The sequence below is a fragment of the Panicum virgatum genome, chromosome 1K, assembly GCF_016808335.1.
Source record: "Panicum virgatum strain AP13 chromosome 1K, P.virgatum_v5, whole genome shotgun sequence".
Taxonomy (NCBI): domain Eukaryota; kingdom Viridiplantae; phylum Streptophyta; class Magnoliopsida; order Poales; family Poaceae; genus Panicum; species Panicum virgatum.
In genome coordinates, this window is record NC_053136.1 from 36,959,362 (window position 1) to 36,983,933 (window position 24,572).

Genomic DNA, 24,572 nt, shown 5'->3' on the forward strand with positions numbered 1-24,572 from the left:
CAGCACCAAATATGGCATCAGGTTGACTGCAGCACCAGGGTCAACCAGCATCCTGTTAACGGGTTTACCATTGATGAAGCCCTTGAGATACAGCCCCTTCAAATGTTTGTAGCTTTTTTCCTTTGGCTTCTCGAAGATGATCGGCTGGGGGCCAAGATCCAACTGTGCAACAGGCAAATCCTCCGGTTGGGGTGCCCGGAACTCTGATGGGAGCACGAACACCATGTTCACATCAGCCGATGGCTTCTCATCGGCTTTTGTCTGCTTGGGGTTCCACTCTTTTCTTGGAGGGCGCCTTTCCACCCTTCGCGGGTGCTTGACTTGTTCCGCGAGATCCGGACGCGCCTTCCTCAGCACGTCAAGGTACTTTGCTTCTGCCTCTTCTAGATTACGCAAGCGCTGCACTCTGCGCTTCTGCGAGCGATTAAGCCCATCAGGACACCACCGTGGGCGATGGTACCTATCTTCTTCTTCTGGCTCGGAATCACCCCTGGTCGACCGCTCAACATGTTCATTGTGACGCACTTTGGGCCCCAAGCGTCGAAACACTGAAGTATCATCTGACTGGCGTGTCTGAGGCCTACACTCCAGACAATCATCTATAGTGGGCAATCGGCTCATGCCGGAATTCCAGCAGTACCTGAAGAACGGGCAATGCCAGTGGTCGCGTACAGCCTGGCGCCTTCCCAGCATCCTCCTTGTGCGGTACTCGTACTCCTCTTCTTCCGATTGATATCGGCGACGCAACTAGTGTTGATATTCATATTTTTCCAGAAGTCGATCGGAAGCTGGAAGCTGATTGCGGATGTAACGCACTTGCTCTTCAGTAATATGCTGTCGCCCTGGCTCATTTTGATCCTGGGGCCATTTGCCAGAAACGGCCTCTCTCCTTTGCTCGTCACGACGGTGTACAGGCCCCGCCATGTTGATCTGGAATGAAAAATTCTGGCTCGTAGGAGTGAAGTCTGACAACTCTACCACATTGGCTTGTGTGAAAGGCTTCGTGTCGACCTTCATCGTGTGTTGAGCCAGAATTAATCGGCCTTGCTCGATAGCCGATTGGATCTGACAACGCAGCTCCTTGCATTCACCCGTGGCATGAGTGAACGAGTGGTGCCATTTGCAGTACAGCCTTCCCTGCAGCTCTTGTGCCGTCGGTAGCTTGTGATTCTCTGGGAGCTTCAGCTGTTTTTCTTTGAGGAGCAGATCAAATATCTGCTCTGCTTTGGTCACGTCGAAGTCGAAGCCCTTCACAAGCCCCTACTGTTTGACCCACTTGCATGGGACAGGGTTTGCCCCCCCCGAATCCACTCTGCCACGGCCACTTCTTGCTCCTCGCCAGAGTCATCAGATTCATCCGCCTGGGCCACATTTATATGGCGCTTGAACTTGTCCTGGTACAGCTCAGGATGGTACAGCTCATATGCCGTAAGCTTCTGCACCATGTGTGCCAGAGAGGTGAATTCCAACTGAAAAGCCAGATCCCGTATGAATCGGTGTTGTCGGTCGAAACCCACCGGCGAGCAGCGACAGGCAACACGAAGAGCCGGGAGGTTGCCGGGGCGCTGGCAGGCACTGCTCCCTCGTCGACGGCCCGCAATTCCAGCACACGCCGCGGCTTGTGAAGATGCAGGGCGTGCCACCTGACCTATACCCGATCAGGAAGGTGCGAACGTGCTTGCAACGATTAACCTGCATACACAAACACGTGGAAACGTAAGTCCGAGCCGTGGTCGGCTCCCCGGGACGACTCTTGCATCGGCTTTAAGGAGCCGATCGAGTCCCGGCGTCAGATTGGATCTGTTTACATCCGGATATTGATAAATAAAGCGAATAACTGTAAAGCTGCTTTAATTAAATTTAATTAATCTAATCTACGATGGTAAAAGCTTCACTGCTAGATCGGAACGTCCTACACGTGACTGGGCCTAATGAACGTAACAGATAACTAAACCATAACCCAAAACAGAGGCCTAAGAACTAGCAAGAGCCGATTCCCGGAACGATCCCTATTAAGGCTAAGATAAAGCATCTAGTACACCTCCGGATCATCCAACTCGTTTGCAAGGCCTAATCTAACAGATATTACGCCAACTCTTAGAGATAAGAGCAAACCATAACAGATTAGATCTACTAGACGTAAAAGAAGCAGGGTGTTGCCTTTACGCAGCTAACTCTATGCAGCAAGAGCTAGCATAAGATGATGACATGATCGCGTAAAGACAACATGATATTCGTAGATGATAAGCAATAAAGCACAACAGATCTACTAAAAGCCATGCTATGAACATCGAGATAACTAGTACTACTCGCCATCAAAAACGCTTCAGTACGAGTAATACCAAGGTAAAAGTAAGAATAACACTGCCCTGATCCCGAGAAGCGATCAGGGCAGCATGACACTTACTGGGATGAAACCCTAGGATTAGGGGTGGCGATGCGCCGAGATTGTTGTTTGCGAGACGTGATGACGTTCTTCTTTCATGAATAACATAGGGTACATATTTATAGTCCGGAGACTTGGGAAACAATCTAAACTAATCTTATCCCGATCGGACTCTATCTCTAATCTTAAACTAAATCTAAAGATACATGGCCCATGTGGCCCAAATGCTCACGCAGGAGCCGATTTACAAGCCTTCCTCAATCTTCTGCTTTAGGCCCATCTTGCTCTCGGCCCATAAATTAATCCTGTTAATTTATGGCGATAACAATCGGACTTGTTATTCTGCCTCACTGACCATCTCAGGGCCGAACACACTTCTTTCTCCGGCTTCTGACCAATTCACTGTAGTTCTACACCTCCGCCCATACAACGCCTCAAAAGGAGCCATTTTGATGCTTTCCTGATAGCTGTTGTTATAAGAGAATTCCGCTAGAGGTAGGCATTCATCCCATTTCTTGCTATAAGAGAGCACACAGGCTCTAAGCATATCCTCCAGAATTTGATTGATTTGCTCAGTTTGACCATCAGTCTGAGGATGATAGGCTGAGCTGTGAATAAGCTGAGTACCCAGAGATGCATGCAACTGTTCCCAGAAATGGGCAACAAACTGTGTGGCTCTGTCAAAAATAATTGTCTTAGGTACACCATGAAGACTCACAATCCGAGCCATATATATCTTAGCATATTGATGAGATGAATAACGTGTCTTGACTGGAAGAAAATGAGCGGACTTAGTGAGGCGGTCAACGATAACACAAATAGAATCATATCCCTTTGACGTGGGAGGCAAACCAACAATGAAGTCCATACTAATATCCTCCCACTTTCACGAAGGAATATCCAAAGGCTGTAGCATACCAGTAGGTTTGAGATGACTTGCCTTGACTCTTCGACATATATCGCACTCGGACACATATTTGGCGACCTCACGTTTCATCCTGGTCCACCAGAACCGCTGCCTGAGATCTTGATACATTTTGTTACTGCCCGGGTGAATGGAATACCTAGAAAGGTGAGCCTCATCAAGAATTTGTTTCCGGAGCTCAAAATTCTTAGGCACTACTAATCGATCTTTAAACCAAAGAACTCCCTCACTATCTTGATGGAAGCATTGCACCTGAGGACCATCCTCACTGAGCCGTTGCCTGATCTTATCCATGCCCACATCATTCTTCTGAGCAGCAATAATCTGATCTCGAAGTGTAGGTGTGAGGGTAATATTAGCAAGTGTGCCCTCAGACACAATAGCCAAGTTCATCTTCTCCATCTCTTGGCACAAGGTTTCATGCAGAACTGTAGCGGACACACAGCTACAACTTGCCTTGTGACTTAAGGCATCGGCTACAACGTTAGCCTTGCCCGGGTGATAATGAATCTCTAAATCATAGTCTTTGATCAATTCTAACCACCATCTCTGGCGCAAATTTAGGTCACTTTGGGTAAAAATATACTTGAGACTCTTGTGGTCTGAGTATATGTGCACTGGATTGCCCAGAAGGTAATGACGCCAGATCTTTAATGCATGCACCACTGCTGCTAATTCCAGATCATGAGTAGCATAATTCTCTTCATGCCGTCTGAGGGATCTGGAGGCATAGGCAATCACTCGCTGATCCTGCATAAGGACGCAGCCTAGGCCCGTACCTGATGCATTACAACAAGTATTAATGGCCGAATAATATCTGGCGAAGACAAACAAAGATGAGAACACAGCCGAGACCCGTACCTGATGCATCAAAATACACATCAAAAGGCCGGGTGATATCTGGCTGAGCGAGGACAGGGGCAGACGTCAGAAGCCTTCTCAAAGTCTGAAAGGCCTGCTCACATTTGTCGTCCCAACTAAATCTCACCCCTTTCTTGAGTAACTCAGTCATGGACCTAGCAATTTTAGAGAACTCCGGTACAAACCGGCGATAATAGCCTGCTAGCCCAAGGAAACTCCAGATCTCTGAAACAGACTCTGGAGTCTTTCAATTTAGGACATCCCGAATCTTGCTGGGATCAACAGAAATCCCCTTGTCTGAGATGATGTGGCCCAAGAACTGGACTTCCTTGAGCCAGAAATCACATTTACTGAATTTGGCATACAACTTGTGTTCTCGCAGGCGCTGAAGCACAATGCGGAGATGTTTTGCATGCTCTTCTTCATTCTTGGAAAATATCAGAATGTCGTCAATGAAAATCACGACGAATTTATCTAGCTCAGGCATGAACACCGAGTTCATGAGATACATGAAATGCGCAGGGGCATTGGTTAGCCCGAAAGTCATGACCAGATATTCATAAAGCCCGTATCTGGTGGAGAAGACCGTCTTGGGAATATCTTCAGCTCTAATTTTTATCTGATAATAACCCGAGCGAAGATCAATTTTTGAAAATACCCGGGCCCTGAATAGCTGATCAAACAGGATATCAATCCGGGGAAGTGGATACTTATTCTTGATCGTGACGTCATTCAAAAGTCTATAATCCACACACAACCTGAGGCTTTCGTCTTTCTTTTTCACAAAGAGTGCAGGACAGCCCCAAGGTGACGTGCTAGGACGAATATAACCTTTATCGAGTAGTTCTTGTAATTGTTTCTTTAACTCTGCTAATTCATTAGGTGGCATCCGATATGGCCTCCTAGAGATTGGCGCCGTGCCCAGTTGCAGTTCGATAGCAAACTCCACAGCACGGTCAGGTGGCATGCCCGGCAATTCGTCCGAAAAAACATCCGGGTATTCACATACCACTGGTATATCCTCTACCTTCTTGTCCTCAACCTGATTCACCGTATGAGTCAACGGCGCGGGACTCATAAGACACAGGGTCATAGGACCATGAATAGGAGAATTTACGTGCACCGCACGTGATGAGGTGTCGAGAATGATCCCATGAAATTTCATCCAATTCATACCGAGGATGATATGCACCTTCTGGGTTGGCAACATGATCAGATGGGTCATAAAACTTTTCCCCCGAAGCCGTAGAGGCACTTGCTTGGTAGTCTGATTGGTTATCAATTGACCCCCGGGTGAATGAATATAATACGGCTTCGACATGGTTTCTATACCCAGCCCAAGTCTAGTAGCACACTCTTTACTAATAAAGGTGTGAGATGCACCTGAGTCAAACAACACAGTAACGGGTTGATCATTTATGGAGAAGATACTCGTCATCACTGGAGCTCCCTCAGGAATATCCTCAAGGGTGGTGTAGTGCACCTGTCCCGGCTTGAAGTGAGCCACTTGCTGCTTCTGGTTCTGCTGGCTCGACTGCTGGCCTTGCTTTGGTGGCATTGGGCAGTTACGGGCGAAGTGTCCCGATTGCCCACAGTTGTAACAAGGGAACAAATTGGGGCGCACCCCCGGCTGCTGCACCCAGACCTTCTGCTCATTCTGCTGAGGGGCAGGAGGCCTGACTGTCCCCTATGACTGAGTGTACTGAGGGGGCCTGTATCCCCACTGCTGCGGTGGCTGGTGCTGAAAGGGGGCACACTGTGGGCCCGACTGCACTAGGCGAAACCTCTGAGGAGCACTGCTAGAAGACCCCACAGCCGGTGACTCTCTTGTTTTCTGCTTTATGAGCTAGATGGGCATCCTCCTGAACGATAGCCCCATTGACTAGCTCACTAAAAGTGTTGAACTTGAACATTGCCAGGCGATCCTGGAGCTTGCTGCTAAGCCCCTGCCTGAAACACGCCTACTTCTTTTCATCAGTATCCACGTGATAACCGGCATACTGTGAGAGCGTGTTGAAATTTTGGGCATATTGTATCACATTGTTGTTACCCTACTTTAGGGTCAGGAACTCGGTGAGCTTCCTGCGAATGACCCCTGTAGGAATATGGTGTGCTCTAAAAGCTTCCTTGAACTCATTCCAAGAAAACCGAGTGCCAGCAGGAAACATAGCCACGTGGTTGTCCCACCACGTGCGTGCGGGACCCCTGAGCTGCTGTGCTGCAAATGACGCCTTGTCGTTGTCATTGTAGGGGTACAACGTGAACTTGGACTCTATGGTCTTAAGCCAGCTATCGGCCTCCAACGGCTCATCGGCCTTGTGAAACAGCGGCGGCTGTGTTCCCAGGAACTCCTAGTATCCAGAAAACAGGTGGCTGGTGGTGAGGTTCAGGCCGCGGCGTTCTGCCCTGCTGCACGAGCTCACGGAGGAGTGCGGTCTGCTCGTCGCGCCCGGTGAGCATGGCCGCAATGGCCTGGGCCAACTCAGGAGGGTTCGGTGGTTCTCCCATTCAGCATTCAACCATGACGAGGTTAGTTCCATCATTCAGATAAATTAAAACAAAACCGATAGTAACTAATCCTTTCTATTCATGGCACAATGCAGAACGTAGAGCTTCAAAACAATTCTGAATGATGCTTGCAGGTGGGGCCAGGCGATCGATCGGCGCAACCAGTCGGTCTGACCGATCTGCTCTGGTCCAGCCGAAAATGGTATGGCGGACCGTCCGCGGTACATGGGCGGACCGTCCGCTTTACCAAAAATCTAGCTAACCGGACCGTCCGCTGAGATTCTGCGGACCGTCCGCTGTACATAATGTCAACCTAACTCAGCTTCAAATGGTCCTGTGAAATTTTCCTTAATGTCCGGCGGACCGTCCGCTTGTCCTGACTGGACTGTCCGCGCAGCACATTTGAACTGCCTGGCGGCGTTCTCCGGTCCGACCGACACGCTTTCACAACCCATTCGCACCACGCCTATAAAACCTTACCACCCGAACGTCACCTACAAAGGTCCTTAAGACCTTAAACTCACCCCATCCACTTTTGCGGAAAAATCTAAAAATCACTATAAAATGAGATGCTTGCTCGCCCTACGTCCTTTCTAATAAAAATTGTTATACTTTTGAAAAACTTTGAAACTAGTCATGGCCATACCACCCTCGGTGTGTTTCGGCTCTGATACCAGCTGTGACGGAACCGCCAAATTAAAACTCTAATTAAGCGTAATGGCCGTCATTTAAACACATCGGACTCATTAGCTTAACGGCTTAATTTGGCGATCCTTTCTCAACCCATGTCCCGATCGAAATATCACCGATAGTCCCACGCGAAGGTGGGCGCAGATGGTATAAGCACGACACAAATTTGAAAATATAAAGAATATACATATGATTCCACCTTAAGTTTTACAAACCCCGTTTGAATACATCCATAGTTTATAAACTTTACAATACCGAAATTAGAGTTCGAAAGAGCCTACAACTACCAAAAGTGTAACCTCGGAAGGTCCCTAACTAAACATCTGGCTCCACAACCTCCCATCCTTCTGCGACCCGGCGAATGAACTTGACGCAGCAGGAACAGAAGTCTACATCTACGTGTCCTGAAATAGTTGTGGCAACAAACCCTGAGTATACTAATACTCAGCAAGGCTTACCTGACCAGTGGGTATAACTTAGCCCATATATCTAGATATGCAAGGCTTTTGGCTGGTGGTTATCTGGCAGAAAACAACATCTAAAGTAATTCCTCACTTTCCTTATTTTAGCCCAAGTTCTATATAAATTAACATAGTCTAATGTTTGCATAACCAAATCTAGAGCAAACACAACATAGGTGTAACCATTATTCCATCACAACACTCTATTCGATTTAACCTTGCAAGGTGGACCTAACCAACACGGCACGCGTATACCCCGTCGGACCATACGCACCAACCCTTCCCCTCCCCGCCTCGAACTACAGAACCGCCCCACCTTCATATAGTCAGCCGAGCTCAACGAGAGACCACCAAAAGTAAACCTATGCATCCCGTTTCGACTACCTCCTACTCCCGGCATGCGGTTAGTACAGTTCAAACATGATCAGCAGGGCCAACAACGGCTCGGTCCTTAACCGACACAGCCGGAACTACACTTCTTCCGTCCGGTCTCAGATTCTACTCTTTCTTTCATTCCAAGACTTTCATCCAAAAAAAATTAGTAACTCATATCTGGAAACATAAAATTTTACTATATCTCGCGAGTAACCAAGAATTACTCGACTTCTACCGAAGCCTATCTAGCATAGTATTTCTATCGCCCTATACATACTAGTACAATTCAAGGACACCTAGGGTTCATGCAACTAGGGTTTCAAACAACTCCTAAACGTAATGCATAAGTAATAAATACATATATAGGTGTCATAATTTAAATTAATAGGATGTGCACCGGGGCTTGCCTTCGGGCTGCTGCACAGAGCTGGGGGTCAGACGGGCCTTGGGCCGGGTTCTCACACCTCTCCTCCTGGGCTTGCGTCGGCTGCTCCCGCAGTGCCGCAATCACCTCAAATACGGCGCCCTCAGCTGCGGATGCTACACGTATGCATATGAAATAAATGAGTGCAGCTCAATGATATAACTATTTTACTTCAACTGGAATGCCCTGCGGACTGTCCGCGCCCAAGTGGCGGACCGTCGGCCGTACCATTCTACCGTCCCACCAGAACCAATTACCTCTCTGGACAAACTTCAATCTATACGGCGGACTGTCCGCTCACCCTTAGCGGACTGTCCGCAATACACCTACGCCAACCCACCAGAGACAACAACGTCTCTGGAACAATTTCTAATCCTACCTGCGGACTGTCCGGCCCCCCTTGGCGGACCGTCCGCAGTTCACGTATCCAATCCACCAGAGACGTCAACGTCTCTGGACAAAATCCTAGACTCTACTGCGGACTGTCCGCGCCCAAGTGGCAGACCGTCCGCAGTTCAATCCTGCGAACCCCACCAGAGACATCGTCTCTGGACAAATTTCAAGTTTCAACGGCGGACCGTCCGCTCTCCTATAGCGGACCGTCCGCTCTCCTATAGCGGACCGTCCGCAGTTCAGTACTGCTAAACCTCCAGAGACAACATCGTCTCTGGACGAAATCTACTCTGACCGGCGGACTGTCCGCACCTCCCAGGCGGACCGTCCGCGATGCATAACTTTTGACCCGTGCCAGAGGCGGCAGCAAGTGCGGCAGTGACGGCGGCGGCCGTTCACCGGCGCCGGCGACACACCGCGGAAGGGGAAAAAGACCGGGAAGCACAAGTAACTCACCACGAATCCATTCCCGCGGTCGGTTCGAGCGGAGGACGACCGGAGAGGCGGATCGACGGTGGAGCAAGCTTCAATCACCTCCAATGGTGACCGGTGGTGGTTGGGCGATTCCGGCCGGGGAGAAGCCGGACTGGGGGTTTGGGAAGGTGGAGGAGGTGCCGGGGAAGGTTCCCGCGCGAGGAATCGATGTTTGGTGGCCGGAGGAGAGAGATCGACGGAAGGGGGCGACGGCGGCGTGAGCGCTCGAGCTCCGCTCGGCTCTGGACGAAGTGAGGAGGAAGAGAGGAATGACAGGTGGGTCCCACGCCCATCCAGATAAATATCTGGACGTTGCCTGGCGGACCGTCCGCCGACCCCGAGCGGACCGTCCGCGAGGCAGGTGTTACGTCCACCCACACGCTGCACGCCCCCTCCACGCTAGCCGCAGCGAGGTGCTGCCGCCGCCAGGCGGGCTCCACCCGACGGCTAGCCCAGCGGCCAGCGAGCGCGGGCCATTACGCGGCCGCTGGCACCGCGTGGAGCGCGCACTCGCTCCCGCGCTGCGGCCGGCGGGACGCGCGGCGTGGCGACACGTGTCCCTGCCGTACCCGCGGAGCGCGGACATGCGAGCACCAGGCAGCAGCTATTAACAATTTTGATATGGCCAGCAGAGATCAGCAGGTGCAGCTGACCTCTCTTGTCGTTTAGTTACCTGTGCACCCCTTCCATTCAGTTCTAGCTTCGCCCTGCCGCTGGCCCAGGCCCGTATCTGGGCACGTGCAGGCCGTGCGACCGCACAGTGCCCCTGAATTCGAAGGGCCCCAAAATATTAGGTATATATTAGATATAGTCATGTAAACACTTTAATTTAGTTGATTGTTTGACCCAATTTGTGGCAAAACATGGCTCAAATTGCTCCTAAAAGATAAATCGTTGTAGGCATATCACTTGCCACTTTTTTTACATGGGTGCTGTTTGGGGTCACGTGTGTAATCTCAAGTGTACCTGTCACAGCACCCCAACCTCTTCAAGATTTCGTGTTTTGGAGATAAAATCGGCCTAATAAACCAGACCCCTCAATGCTTTGTTGCTAGAACAAACTTTTTTTCGGGAAATTTTTTTTGTTGCCCAAACAATAACAATTGTTTCAGCAACAAAAAAAATTTCCGGAACAAAAAATAGTTATTGGGCCTTATGTGATGATTTAACTATCAATCACACGTGTGACTTCTAACATTTGTGCTTTCACACAGCACATCGCGCTCGTGTGACTTCTAACATTTGTGTTTTCACACAGCATATCGCGCTTGCCGACTAGTATTGCTTGGTATTCATGATCCTTCACTAGGCCACCAGGGCCCCAATCCATTGTTTCGCACAGGGCCCCCGAATTTGCCGGTACGGCCCTGCGCTGGCCCTCCCTCTACCTCCGGTATACGCGGTCCATTGCTAATCCCTTTCCGCGCCTCCCAAGGTTAATCCTTCTTGGCCTCACACAAACAAGATTGCTGCGGGATCCTATGTATCCTCTTGTCTCCTTCATTCGCATCTCACGTAAAATTAATAAAGCACTCTCCGTACGTTGGTGCTGCGATCAAGTGCGGTATATGTACGTGGGCAACAGCCCCAACTTTAAATCCTACTTTACTGAGTATGCAGGGGATGTTTCTACTTTACTAGATCCTACTTTTTATGCTGAACTTCATCAACAGTCTCTCTATAATAGCATCCGCTGGGATATGCTTTCTCCGTTTTAAAATATAGGTTGTTTTGGCTTTTTTTAATTTATAATATTTGTTATGCATTTAGATATAACATATGGCTAGATACATAATAAAATATATAAATCTAAAAAAATCAAAATGACCTATATTTTGGAACGGAGAGAGTAGCATATAGTGTAGGTTTTTACTATAGCTCAATTTCCGGCTCCCCTCCTTTCCGCTTGCTCTCTATTTGCGACTTCTCTTCCTTTGCCAGTCGCCGCACTTCTCTAGCCCCCACCCATGTTGTCCCAGCTGATCCGATCGCGGTACTTTGTCTATAGCTCAATTTCCGGCTCCCCTCCTTTCCGCTTGCTCTCTATTTGCGACTTCTCTTCCTTTGCCAGTCGCCGCACTTCTCTAGCCCCCACCCATGTTGTCCCAGCTGATCCGATCGCGGTACTTTGTCTTCGCTTGCAGATCCAGGCGGCGGAGGACTTCGTCCATGAGGCCGCGGTCCGGCCACTCGCGAGCGAAGGCTGCCATCCGGAGTGCGGGTCGCGGACGGAGGCCCATCATCCCAATCCAGTGCTTCATAGCTGAAGCCAAGTGGTGCTCCGTGGTCGCCGTGACAAGCAGCGGGACAGGGCCAAGGGGGGAAGTACGTGACAAGCAACTCTATAGGACTAGGAGGGATCCGAGTAGGATACTAGGATCCATGCTGGAGTGTATTTTTTTGTTGCCCAGCCCAACTTTTTGAGTAGGATTTGAGTAGGGGTTTTGCTCAAGTTGTTCTTACTGTGTATGGTGCCGTCTAAAATTCTCAATGTAATCAAACAGTTGATAGTTATTGAGGTCAGTCAAGTACACACAAACAGGAGAGTACTCTCATATTGGAGACTCCGTTGATATCTAAATAACTTATATTTTGAATCAAAAGGAAGTACTTGTAAGCTTCCTTGTCTGCTTGTGCATCGATCTCTAAGTCTCTATACTAACAAACCAAAAAACGTTTGGAAAAAAAATGTTTCACTTAAATGAACATCTATTATTTATGGAGATGTACGGTTGCATTAGTTACCGCGCCCTTTTATTCCTCCCTTGAAGCCCGGCCCCTGAAAACGTTTCGGTCTTGTTTGGTTCCACATACTTTTTTAAATTCATATCACATCAAAAAAAATCTCACTATTTTAGAGTATCAAATAAAATTTGTTTATAAATATTTTTTTGACAGCTGAGTGCTAATTCGCGAGACGAATCTAATGAGCCTAATTAATTCATAATTTGCTATAGTAATGCTACAGTAACCATTCGCTAATTATAAATTAATATACCTCATTAGATTCGTCTCGTAATTTAGCTCTAGGGTTCTGCAGTTAGTTGTATAATTAATCTTTGTTAAATACTTTTTAATACTATTTTTTTAATATAACATGAACTAAAGTTAGAGTCTCGAACCAAACATACCCTTGGCGCTACAGGCCACGGGGCCGCCGAGGCCACACAGCTGCCCACGCCGGGGCCGCCACCGAGGCGCGATCGACGTAGCGCGCCGCATCGCCATTCCTCCTCCGGCGCAGGCGCCCATGACCGCGCCACATGACCGACGCCGATGGGATCATCGATCAGGGCTCAAACATCCGGCCGAGAAACACGACCGATCGCAACGTGCCGAGCCGAGCGCTGTGGCTGCCGTCGTGGCTGACGCTTGGGCGTCATCACAGCATCCTCCTCGAGCCACGGCGGGCAGATAGGTGCGCGGTGAATGAATGGGCGTCGACGTCTGCAGTGAAGTGTGGCTCAATCATGGACGTTTCCTGTGTCTAATTAAGCAATGATTAGCTACGGAACAGTACTCTCTCCTGTCCTTGTGATGAAGCGGTGTGGTCCCTGCGGGCGGTTTAATTATGTGTTGCTAGCACAATGATCCAGCTGGAAGCGGCCACTGCTAAATTTATACACGTATTTCGCGTGATGTTCATAGGTGTGCATATATATGAATATGTGTATGTAATGAGTGGTCCGCAGTATTTTTAATATAAAACGTATTGATATTTATCTTAGATCATTGTCAATATAATCTCTATCTCTACTGTTTTTAAAACAAGCAATGGTTCGTTGGTCCGCCAATCGGAATCCGGATAAATCAATCAGAATTCTAATAGGAATCCTAACAAATCAATCGGAATTCCAATCGGAACACGGGCAATAAATATCTCTCACAATCACGGCACGCCCAGCACATAGAGTGAACAGACACAAAATTGATGGTATTACAAAGGTCTATATTATCTGTAGCAACACATGAGCACTATGCTCGTGTAATACTATAATACTACCTCTGTCCTAAAATATAGCAACTTTTAGACTTGATCAAAGCCAAATATTTTCATCTTTGACTTATAATATCTCCAAAAATAATTACTTTTCAAATAGAAAAGATTACATGTTATGATAGTTGGTTTCATATCACGAATAAACTAATATCATTTTTATGTTGTCGATCTTTATATTTCTTTTTACCATTTACAGTCAAAGTTTAAAAAATTTGACTTGAAGAAATCGAAAAATATATAGCTATATTCTAGGATGGAGGTAGTATAATATATCGCTGCATGACCACTCCGGACCTTTGCATCGTTAGGATCCACACTGCTTAACCAATGTATAAGGCGCTTTAAAATAATATTATATAATAATTGAATTTCTATCCACACCGTTTTCGTTATGTAATGTCCAAAAATACATTTTTTAAAAGAATGATGAGATATTATAGGTGTCTCGTTGTCGACTGCCATGCGCTCTCTGCTCAAGTCTAGAACTCCTTTTTTTTTCCGTGCGCGAGTGGCCCTAAGCGCGATTTGGCCTATGGGTGAATGTACCCTAGCACAATGCTTAATTACGAAAAAAAAATAAAAATATGATGCGACTTCCGACGATTAATTAGAGGCTGATCTTGGACTTTGCAGGGTAAGAGGACGGCTGCCCGGTGCTCCGCCACGTCCTCGTAAGCGGCGGCGAGATCCGTCGTCCACGACGGTGGCGGCCTCTCGCTGGCCGCCGTCGAGATGAGGTCAGTCAGGTCAATCTTCTCTCTCGGATCCGGCGCCGGCCCCCTGATCATGCTGTACTACCTCCCTCCCTGCAGCGCCTGGAGCTCAGCGCAGGAGTAATCCCTGGCTGCACCCAGTTGTTGGGGACTTTTCTTTTTTCTTTGAGCAGAACGAGTTTGGTTTCTTGTGTCCTTTTCACCTCTCTTTCATTTTCTTGGAAGCATTTTTTTTGGTTGACTGGAGCTGCTGGGCCTTTGCGTCGCCGCGTGTTGTTTCGTGAAGGCCCGAGGAGCGTTTGTAAGTGGGCCACATGCTGGTCTCAAAGGAGAACTGGGCCGCAGGCGTGCAAATTCTCAACAAGCTCAAGTTCTAGTCAGCATCAATGTTATCATTTTTTTTTGTAAGGGCACTGATAAGATATCAAATCGTATTATTGAACCTAGTTGTAAGGATATTGATAAGATGACTAATCGTGATTCGTTGTTGATCAGGCTGATTAGTTGAGGCTAGTCAGTAATCTAGTTATCATGTCTAAATCCTTTGATACTTAGAATGTATATATAATAAATAGATGATAAATTAAAAATTATAGTAGAGAATAAGTAGGCAAACAATAAACATTAAGATTCAATCATGGTTGGTTGGTTCAACATAAATATCTCACTCAACAAGTATCCCTAAGCAAATTTTCGAATGCTAAGCTATAGTTATGAGAGATTAGTAATGAATTACAAACCTGAAGGAGTGTAATATGAATGAAATATTAGTCGTTCTATGTCTAATCGGACGACTAATCATGATTAGTCGATGACTAATCGAACAACTTGCAATCAAGTCGAGCTATTTGAGTCGGTGGGTATAATCGGTACCAACGAACCAATAAGGATGAGTAGTGGTGACTAATCACGATTAGTTGGACGATTTGATAACATTGGTCAGCATCCACTCGATCTCGAGGCGTTGTGCTTTCAGGTTTTAAGTAGGAGCGAATATTTTAGATTTAACGACATTGTGCTTTCAGTGGTAGGCAACGTTCCTATCGACAGCGAGACGTCTGTGTTGACTTCCGTGCTGCTGCCGACCTCCAGCATCGCCGCGTCAGGCTTATTAGACCTGATCATATATCGGGTTGGTTAAAAAAAATCATGTAGTTTTTTCTTCGGTCCAAACACGGCCCGGCTCGACCAGACCTCCGGGCCGGATTTTTTAGTCAGATCCCTACCTGACATGTGGTCGGGTCGTGTTGGGTTGGACCAACCTGAATTTTTGTGCATAAAACTTTGGTTCGGGTTTCGGGTAAAAAAATTCAGTGTGAGCCCAGCCCACACATTGATTGAGTCGGATTGGACTTTTTTGGACAGGTCGGATCGGGCAGCCCGTGATCAGGTATAGCCGCCGTGCCCATGGTGATGCCGTGCTGGGCCGCGGCGGCGACATGACGTGCCGACACGGCATGGCACGATTAGCCAACCGTGCCTCTTCGTGCCGTACCTAATCAAGCTCAGGCCATACCGCCCATTTGCAGGGGCGGAGCCAGCAAATGAAGCCGCCGATGTCAACTCTATGTCACAACGTTGTCAACCTCATACATGAACAATTCAAAACAGTGATTATTACACACTGATTTTGCAAAAAACAATTATTGATGTCAGCTGACATCGGTGAATACATGTAGCTCCGCCCCTGCCATCTGGCTATCTTATACACCCGAGCCCCCACAATTAGTTTAACTACAATGCCTGAAGTCTTACATTTGCAGTGTGCTCCTGATCGTATTTCATTTAGGGCTTCATCGCGATATAAGCAGCATGCCAGGCTCTTGGTAGGTGTCAAACAAGCAATTTTCCACTCTGTCTATTCGAAATTGCAAGTCGATTAAGCTTTATTCTAACTTAAACTTATCTAAAGATGAACATATTGCAGATCGACAAATGTATCAAACATATGTTACATGGTGTATCTAATGGAAGTAGCTTATTGTTTTATTGTTGTAGATATTTATGCATTTTGTTATATAAACGGTAAAAGTTAAAGAAGTTTGACTTAGAGAACAAGACTAATTTGGAACAGAGTACGTACTAGACGTATCTATTAAACCAACAGTTTGGATATTGTCCTCCCAACATATATTAAGCGCCGCTGCCATGAAGGATTTGGCAGCTGGATGGGAAGAGGCATGGGAATTAACGGTGGTAGTTGGAGACGTACTTGGAGGGAATTCACTCGGAAGTTTCATTTTTAGTAATAGTCCCTTGTTAGTTGGAGACGTACTTGGAGGGAATTCACTCGGAAGTTTCATTTTTAGTAATAGTCCTTTGTTTGGTTTGTGGTTTGTGAAGGGAATTAGGAGAGAGAGTTGGAGAGGGAATTCATATCCTTTATTTGGTATGTGAGTTTTAATGTGGGAAATCATATCATAGTTCATGATGAACGATTGGGATCATTCGTTTTCATCTTAAAGCATAATTCCCTCCCAATTACCACCCCTCCCCATGGGAAGAGATTGGTGGGACTTGAGCCTCTAAACCCCGTTTTCCCTTTCTCCATCCAACGTGAACTCCCCCCTCCCACGAAACAAACAAGAGAGAATTTTAGTCTCATAACTCTAAACTCCCATTCTTATTTGGTCTGAAAAGGGAAAAGTTCCATTCAGCAAAAGAGTTGTGCCCAATGCAAAAGTACCTCCAATTTCTTCGAGGTCGTTCTTGGATTCTTCTATCTACCACTGCCACTAAGGAAGAATCACGCACAAAACTGGGGCACTAGCTGGCCGGGCATCTGATAAAAAACACGCAACAAGCAATGGCAACAGGGTTACAGGGTAATAAACGACTTGAAGCTTGGTTAACTAGTCCATGGAGAGTGGCATTGTTTCATCGAACGCCCACGAGTTCTCCCTGCGGACATCCTCCTCCTCCTCCTTGGTGTAGTCGTTGACGATGTGGAACTTCTCGCGGATCTCGTCGGCCGTCCTCCCTCTCATCTGCTCCGCCACCGCCTTGCACGTCAGGTCCAGCAGCTTGACGATGTTGAGGAAGTTGGCCGCCTCCAAGAAGTCGAAGAGGGTGTCGTTGTCAACGCTGACGAGGTCCTCGTCGAAGCGGGCGAGGGGGTCGTCGTCGCTGGGGTTGAAAGAGGAGGAGGGGTAGGAGTCGTCGGCGTCGAAGTGCCTCACGACGTACTCGAGGACGCGGGAGAGCGTGGCGGCGGAGACGTTCGGGAGCTCGACGACGCCGTCGTGGTCAGTACGCCCCTCGTCGATCATGCCCGTGATCGTGACCGAGAAGGCGCCGATGGCCTTCTCCTGCACCTCGAAGACCTCGCCGTCCTTGCTGCGGAGGCGAACTTTCTTCTCATCGGCGGACGCCATTGATTGATAATTGATCCGACCTGTTTCAACTGTCTATGCAGGGGATCGATCGGAGCGAGCGAGGCGACGCCGCTTCGGGAGGGTTTTGCTGAAGATTTATACACGTGCGGAAAGACAGAAGAGGAGGCGACGGGAAACGGAAACCTAGTCTGATTTGCCTCAGGCGTGGGCCCAAACCCGTGGCCGTGATGGACTCGGACTAGGCCTCCGGATATTAAATTGTAACCCACGACGGCCCAGAGCACAATGGTCCGTATATGCCAAAGACGGGTCCTATTGGAGCAACCCGCGTGACTGGGAGAGTGGGAGGTGAGATGTCGTAGAAGGCTCATGGCAGCCCACGACCTGCTCGCTCCCGCCACCGCCTCTGTCTCCGGCGGCTCACGCCGCTGCTGCACGGCCATCCACCCACCCATCGCCGTACCACTGACCTTCAACCCGGCCTTGTTCTTGTTCCCGCCGCCGGCAACCGCCCACCGGATGTCCAGCCCCGCCCGGCCAAACCGCCACCGGGTGTGTCGCCTCTCCGCCGGCCGAACCGCCACCATCACCGGGCCGCTACATTTATGGACATGTGAACCCGGTCTTTGGATATTTTGTCCCGATATTTTAGACATAATAGTTCAACATTGCTGTATAAAATGTTGAACTAGTTTATTCAAAATTGAATTAGATTTGAAGAAGTTTTCGAACTGGTATTTCATAATGTTGAATATACTAGTTCCACATTTACTTATTTTTAAAAACTAAGAATATCACTAGTTAAGATTGTAATGAGACTGAGAAAAAAGAAAAGCAAAGAAAAAGTTGCTAAGCACGGAGAGTTCATCTGCCGCTCCTGTGTCCTGTATCACATGGCCCAAAACTCCACTTTTGTGGGCTGTTTTGGGCCAGTTATTGGGCTGCGCTACTGGTCTATAGAGTGCCCGTGGTCGACGAACAGTGGGCAGTGTTCGGGTGGAGCCGTGGAGGAGCTAGTGAAGTTCATGAACCAGGCGGATGTTTCTGATTTTTGTCAAAATTTCTGATTTTTGTGAAAATTTCTAGAATTTTTCTATTGTTTTAAATGTCCATCCACTACAACACATATGGGCTTCCTCAACATTTCATTTATATCACTGAAAGTAGTATTTTCGTCATCTATCATAATCTGTGACACTTGCGTGACGAAAAATGCTTCGTCGCCTATACCATGTCATAAAAGGTCTTCTGAGACAAAAACATATTTTTTCGTCATAAACCTTATGATGATTACTCTATCGTCACTAATTTGTGACACTCATTTTTCGTCATAATCAATAGTAAGAAACATCACAAAAATGTGCGCTTGGATGACTGTACATGTGCCACGTAGGATAGAAAACGCCATAAAATTTTTATCTTATGCGATGTGGCGATGACTAGAATATAACGTGGCACCTTCACTATGACGATTTGATTCGTCATAAAATATCCAAATTATTAATTGCAGCACATTTTTTCAATCTTATTATTTGATTTGGCTGAGATCACTTCAAAACAACATATTCATTCAAAATAGCAAGTCGATCACTTTACAGAATATTTGTTATAACCCGAGATCACTTGTCCAAAAACCACCAAATTCATATGCATATCACAGCCCAACATCACTTGTCAAGTCAATCTATAAACAGCCCCAAAACAAGACAAGTCACTTGATAACAAATTCACTAAACATCCAATATTGACAAGTCACTTGATAACAAATTCACTAAACTCTATGGACTCAGCCAAAAAAAACTATCCCCTTGCTTCTTCAAACTTTCAATCTCTCCCCTTTGATTTGTCCTTGCTGCTTTAGATTCCTCAAACTTCTGGTCATCCATTTTCTCACTTTGCTGCTGAACCCAGCCTCTCTAATTCTAGTCACAAAACTGCACATGCTAAGTTACAGTATTTGCTTTTGTTATAAGTACCATTCCTGCAAAGCAATCAAGCATAACAAACTCAAAGACTGTAGATTTGTAAGGTACCTTATAAAAAAACATTAGTAAGTTGACCAAGTGTTTAGCATCTCTGACTTGTTCCAAAATGAATATTTTATCATGCCTTTTTTAAGAGGATATATGGTCCACATCTAAACTATTCTTAGCTAGATAAGGCTGTCAGGTTCAAATCAATCATTACAGGAGACCCAATTCATAGACATAACAGATCATGTACTTCTTTTATTACATCATTTTATGTATAACTTTAGATAATTCTAAGGGATGAGAGAATTGGTAGGTATTATCAAAGTTAACATAGTAAGTGGCAGATCCTAGAAATTAACCAAAGTAATAGAAACTAACCATGAGCATAGATGTTTGAGTTCAAGCAGTAGAAGCAAGGCCAACGAATGAAAGCTTATTAGGCCAATGGATAACATGTAGAGTCAGGTACTGATTTAACATGCATAGATAAACATGTAGCACTGATGCAAGGATAATTGATAATCAGGCACCAAAATCAACTAATCATCATTGAAATCAACTTAACAGTGAAAGAAGGATACATTGTTTCAGACTCCATGTCATTTTCTTCTCCCTCGAGAATGTCAAGTGTCCTTTCTTCAGTTCTAATTGACAACTATCTTCACATCTATATAATAATCAAAGAAGCAAATTTAAGACTTAGAATCTGTCAGTGTTAAATGACAGGGAAGATGGAAACAACTAATCAAAATAAAGTGTTTCCTGCAGAGATAGAACACGGCAACAAAATCATTTTGTATGGCAAAGTATTGATATAGACTCATGGATCAGAATTGCATCAAAGAAAAAAGAGGTCTGCCTTAACTATTGATGTATATGCCACTACATACTGAACGATTCGATGGGGAACACTGGAGCCAGTTCTTGCTGGCTAATGGCACCTTCATGCCATGGATCCAGCAGATCTGAGCTCGCTGGTACCTTGAGCATCACTGCTACACAATGCATACAAAATATACATAACCTCTAACAAAAAGAATTTTCTAGCATACACAATCCGTAGAAAATAGTTGTGCAAAGCAAGGTATTTCTTATAGAAATCATTTTTCCATGAAAACAACATGATCTGGATCCATGATTCTACTTTCAGCGAACTTCAAGCTAATCTGCAGAATATAGAGCTAGCACTTTCAGTTGAATGAAAACAGTGCATCCTGCATAAATGAAATTATAGTGAGTTTTCATTATATTTCTATATTTCTATAAGCTAATGACTCTAGAAAAATGCACTGCTGAGTTGCACGATTACATCTCTGATTACTCATGGAAAAATGAGAAATAGCACATGCAGGCTTAGACGAGTTAATTAGATACACCTTTTTCTATCTATTATTGTAATGCTCAAAGTTTTTTCATCTGTTGAGACATGACAGGCTCCAATAACAGTAATAACTATAACTAGAATCAAGCCTGCTAGCACTAGTCACAATAGCTGGAATTACTAAGATTTTATACTTCACACACATTCGCAGCATGCTAGAATATTGAACACTGAACCAAGCAACTCTAGCCAAAATGTGTTGGATCTCGGCTCATGCATGCAGGTCATGATTGCCATATGCTTGAATGGTGAATGCTGAGTACAGACTGCAAATTTTTTAGAACGGCAGGCATGTGATTAGCTACCAGTTGGCCCTTAGGCTGTTTCCAGCAGGCCCCCTACTATGTGGGTTCCGTTGTCCTTCACATAGGGCTTTAGTTGTTTGGGTCGTTTCTATCAATCGTGGGAGTTTTTTATATGCATATCATTAATAAAGTTTGTCATACTATTACAACTTAACAGATTCTTAGCTCTGACAGGTGGTACCCACATATGGAATTGTCCATTGTGCCCCTGATTCCATTTACCCCTTCAGGTCTGCTCCTCCGCGAGTCCTTGTCCTCACTCCGCCCCCTTCCTCCCCGCGAACCCTACCGCCGCCGCGAACCCTCCCACCGCCGCTGGCACCCAGCAGCAGGGAGCCACCCCGCCCCCCTCTCTCTCACCGTCTCGCCTCCCGTCTGGCACCGCCCCGCCGCCCGTGTGTCACCGCCTTGCCCCTCTCTCGCCCTCTTGTGCGCGCGCCAGGCCAGCCCACGCCTCCAGCCCGCCGCGCGTGGAGGGCGCTGCATCCAGGGCGCGGGCGGGGCGCGGGTGGTGGACGCGCGGTTCTGCGCGGCGGACGTGGCGTCGTTGGCCGTGGCCAAGGCGCTGAGCATGTCAGGGAGCGACTTCGCCGTCACGGACGCGGCCACCGGCGCCCTTGTACTGCGCGTCGACGGGGTGCTCTTCAGCCTCCGCCGCCGCTCGTCGTCATCCTCGACGAGATGCATTACCAGAGGTGACACACGATTCGGTTTCAGGCCCGAGTGCCTTCAGGCTTCAGTTTCGCTGCTCCCCTTTTGTGTCTTCCTGCTCGGTCTCTGCAATTTTGATCCTATTATTGGTGTTCTGCTGCTCCATTTAGGGGTCCCTTGTCAGCTGTGAACCTGTGATTGGCTCTGGCTCATGTCTTTGCCCTTCTGAAGGTTGTGATAGATTGTCAGAACGATAAAGTGAAAAATTAAGATTGAAATTCATGTTGAGATGAGGTGAATCGCACTTGTCACCACAGTAATTTATGTGTAAGATTTTTTAAAAAATACCATATTGCAAAGTATATTGCCTTTCTGCGTGGAGTGGCATGGAGGCCAAAGCAATTTTGGACGTGCACTCTGCCTCTGGAGGCAAAACAGAATGGCATGGAGGGCAAAGTAATTTTTGACACCCAAGGGTATAATGGTCTTTCTGCAGTCCTGTTACCCTCTGTTAGCGATCCATCCGTCCAAAATGGTACACACGTCAAAAAAAAATTCACGCAATGGTACATAGGTGTCTCCGAACTTTTTAGTGGTATGGATGTAAGAATCAACTTTCTTAATGGTATATATGTAAAAGACTCCCATCGTGGAGTTGGGCAAGTCATTTGCCGCATTGTGCATTTCTGTCCCAGGAACGCGAAGGACTACGGTAGGCCGAATGATGAGTCTACGGTTGACCGCACCCAGCTCAAGTCCCGGTCGACCAACCAACGTGGTGGACCCCACACCACGTGATTTTATCTCCTCTTCTCCCCAACCAACGTGGTGGACCCCACACCACGTGATTTTATCTCCTCTTCTCCCCGACCTTGTTCTGTCCATCCGTTTCCTTTCCGCCTTATCCTCTTCCCCTTCTCTTTTCTTCTCCGAATCCACCTCCTACGAGCTCTCCAATTTTTTTTTCAAATTAGATCTCGTCGCTCCGGCCTCCCCCACTCCGGCACTGCGTACCTCCCTCCGCCCGTCCTGCTTGGGGTCCGCTGCCGCCACCTGCCATCTGCTGCCCTCTGCCCCTCGGTCCTCTGCTCCTCCTCCTCGGGGCCGGCCGCCGCACAGGCAGGGGCGTCAGGCAGAGCAAGCCCCAGGTGGTTTTGACGGCCACTCGGTGTTCCCGGCGGCCAAGGAGGCCGGCCACCTCACGCCGGCGTCGGTGCGCTTCGACGGCGTGCTGGCGCAGCCCAGCACGGTGGCCGCGGGGCGCTCCAGCGCGCAGTACCAGAGATGGCAGGCGCAGACGCTGCGCCGGGCCAGCAGCTACGTCGGCGCCGACCATGACGGGGCCACCGCGGCCGCGGGCCCGGAGCCCGCCCCGTTCAAGCCGCCGACGCTCGACTTCCTGCGGTCGCTCCTGGACAGGAGTAGCTGCAGCGTGAGCTCCGCCTTGGCGCCAGCGCTGGAGGCGTAGCGCTCGCCCCCAGCACCGGCGGCGCCAGATCCAGTTTTTTTTTTGCAAAATTTTTTTGAATTCTTTTGGATTTTTTTCGGATGAATATTTTTTAATGACGCAAAAAAATTTCTTGAAATTTTTGTGCTCTCCAATTTTTTTTCCTTGGAAATTTTTTCTGGTCTCCAATTTTTTTTTCTTGAATTTTTTTCTGCTCTCCTATTTTGCTTGAAATGTTTTTTGGTCTCCAATATTTTTCTTGTATTTTTTTTAAATTTTTTTAATCAGAAAACGACAAAAAAATTTCTATAAATGGAAAAAAAGCAACGGTCGGAAAATCGACCGTACGGGAGCCTCCCGTACGGTTGACCGTAAACTATCAATACCCTACGGTAGGGGCGCAGCAACGAGAAAACAAAATCGAAACATGCGTTTCTGGCATCGACTAATAAATGTAACGTCCTGCCTCGCCGAGGCCAGGCCCGCTTACATCTGGCAGCTTTTATAGGATATAGACTGCTCTCACAGACCAACACAAGTCTTTTCTGCACACTTTGTCCTCACTCGTGCGCACCCGGGAAGAACTTCCCGGTCGGTCACCCATCCCCAAATTGCTCCAGGCCACAAAAGCTACCAGATGTAAGCGGGTCTGGCCTCGGGGAGGCGGGACGTTACAATAAATCGCATATATGAGGAAAACTATAAACTCGTGTAACGGTTAGAATTTAAACTGATTAGACTTCTATATTTCTCGGACCTGTAACTACTCCATATGTCCCAAATTATTCGTCGTTTTGGCTTTTTTAAATACATTAATTTTACTATACACCTAAACATAATATATATCTAAATGCATAGCAAAAATTATGCATCTAGAAAAGACAAAACGACTAATAATTTAAAATGGAAGAAGTATTCGATAAAAATAATGCTGCAAAAGAAACCCACTGCTAGCCAATAAGTCCCACATATAGGAACCACACAATCTCTATCTAAACCAATTAGTTTTCCATATATATGCGGCTGCAAAAAAAGAAATCGCATCACTGCAAGTTGAACGTGCATGCGCACGTCGTGTTTTCCTTTCTCTCAACATAGACATGACTTGATGGAGTGGAAACAACATACGTGTTTGAATTGGTCATCCTCTCCCTTAACTAACTAGTAATCCCTCCATTCTCATTCTCTTTTGATAGTTATATTTTATAAAATCAAATATTCATAAATAATAAATATATTTACTATTGTCATGAGCCGTGGCAATAAATAA

The 24,572-nt window shown here is 47.0% G+C and overlaps 2 protein-coding genes across 2 annotated transcripts; one reads left to right on the forward strand and one right to left on the reverse strand.

Moving 5' to 3' along the window:
* Positions 1-17,062: 17,062 nt before the first annotated feature.
* LOC120654931 (SKP1-like protein 1A) lies at positions 17,063-17,587 on the reverse strand. The gene has a single exon (XM_039932612.1). It carries the CDS (start codon positions 17,582-17,584, stop codon positions 17,063-17,065), a length of 522 nt encoding a protein of 173 aa, XP_039788546.1. The 5' UTR covers positions 17,585-17,587.
* A 4,989-nt stretch (positions 17,588-22,576) lies between these two features.
* LOC120654941 lies at positions 22,577-23,323 on the forward strand. The gene has a single exon (XM_039932622.1). It carries the CDS (start codon positions 22,577-22,579, stop codon positions 23,321-23,323), a length of 747 nt encoding a protein of 248 aa, XP_039788556.1.
* Positions 23,324-24,572: the final 1,249 nt, after the last annotated feature.

Bases quoted from the DNA above. Each gene is read 5' to 3' on its own strand.
- LOC120654931 (XM_039932612.1), bottom strand. From the start codon at position 17,584: ATGGCGTCCGCCGATGAGAAGAAAGTTCGCCTCCGCAGCAAGGACGGC.
- LOC120654941 (XM_039932622.1), top strand. From the start codon at position 22,577: ATGATGAGTCTACGGTTGACCGCACCCAGCTCAAGTCCCGGTCGACCA.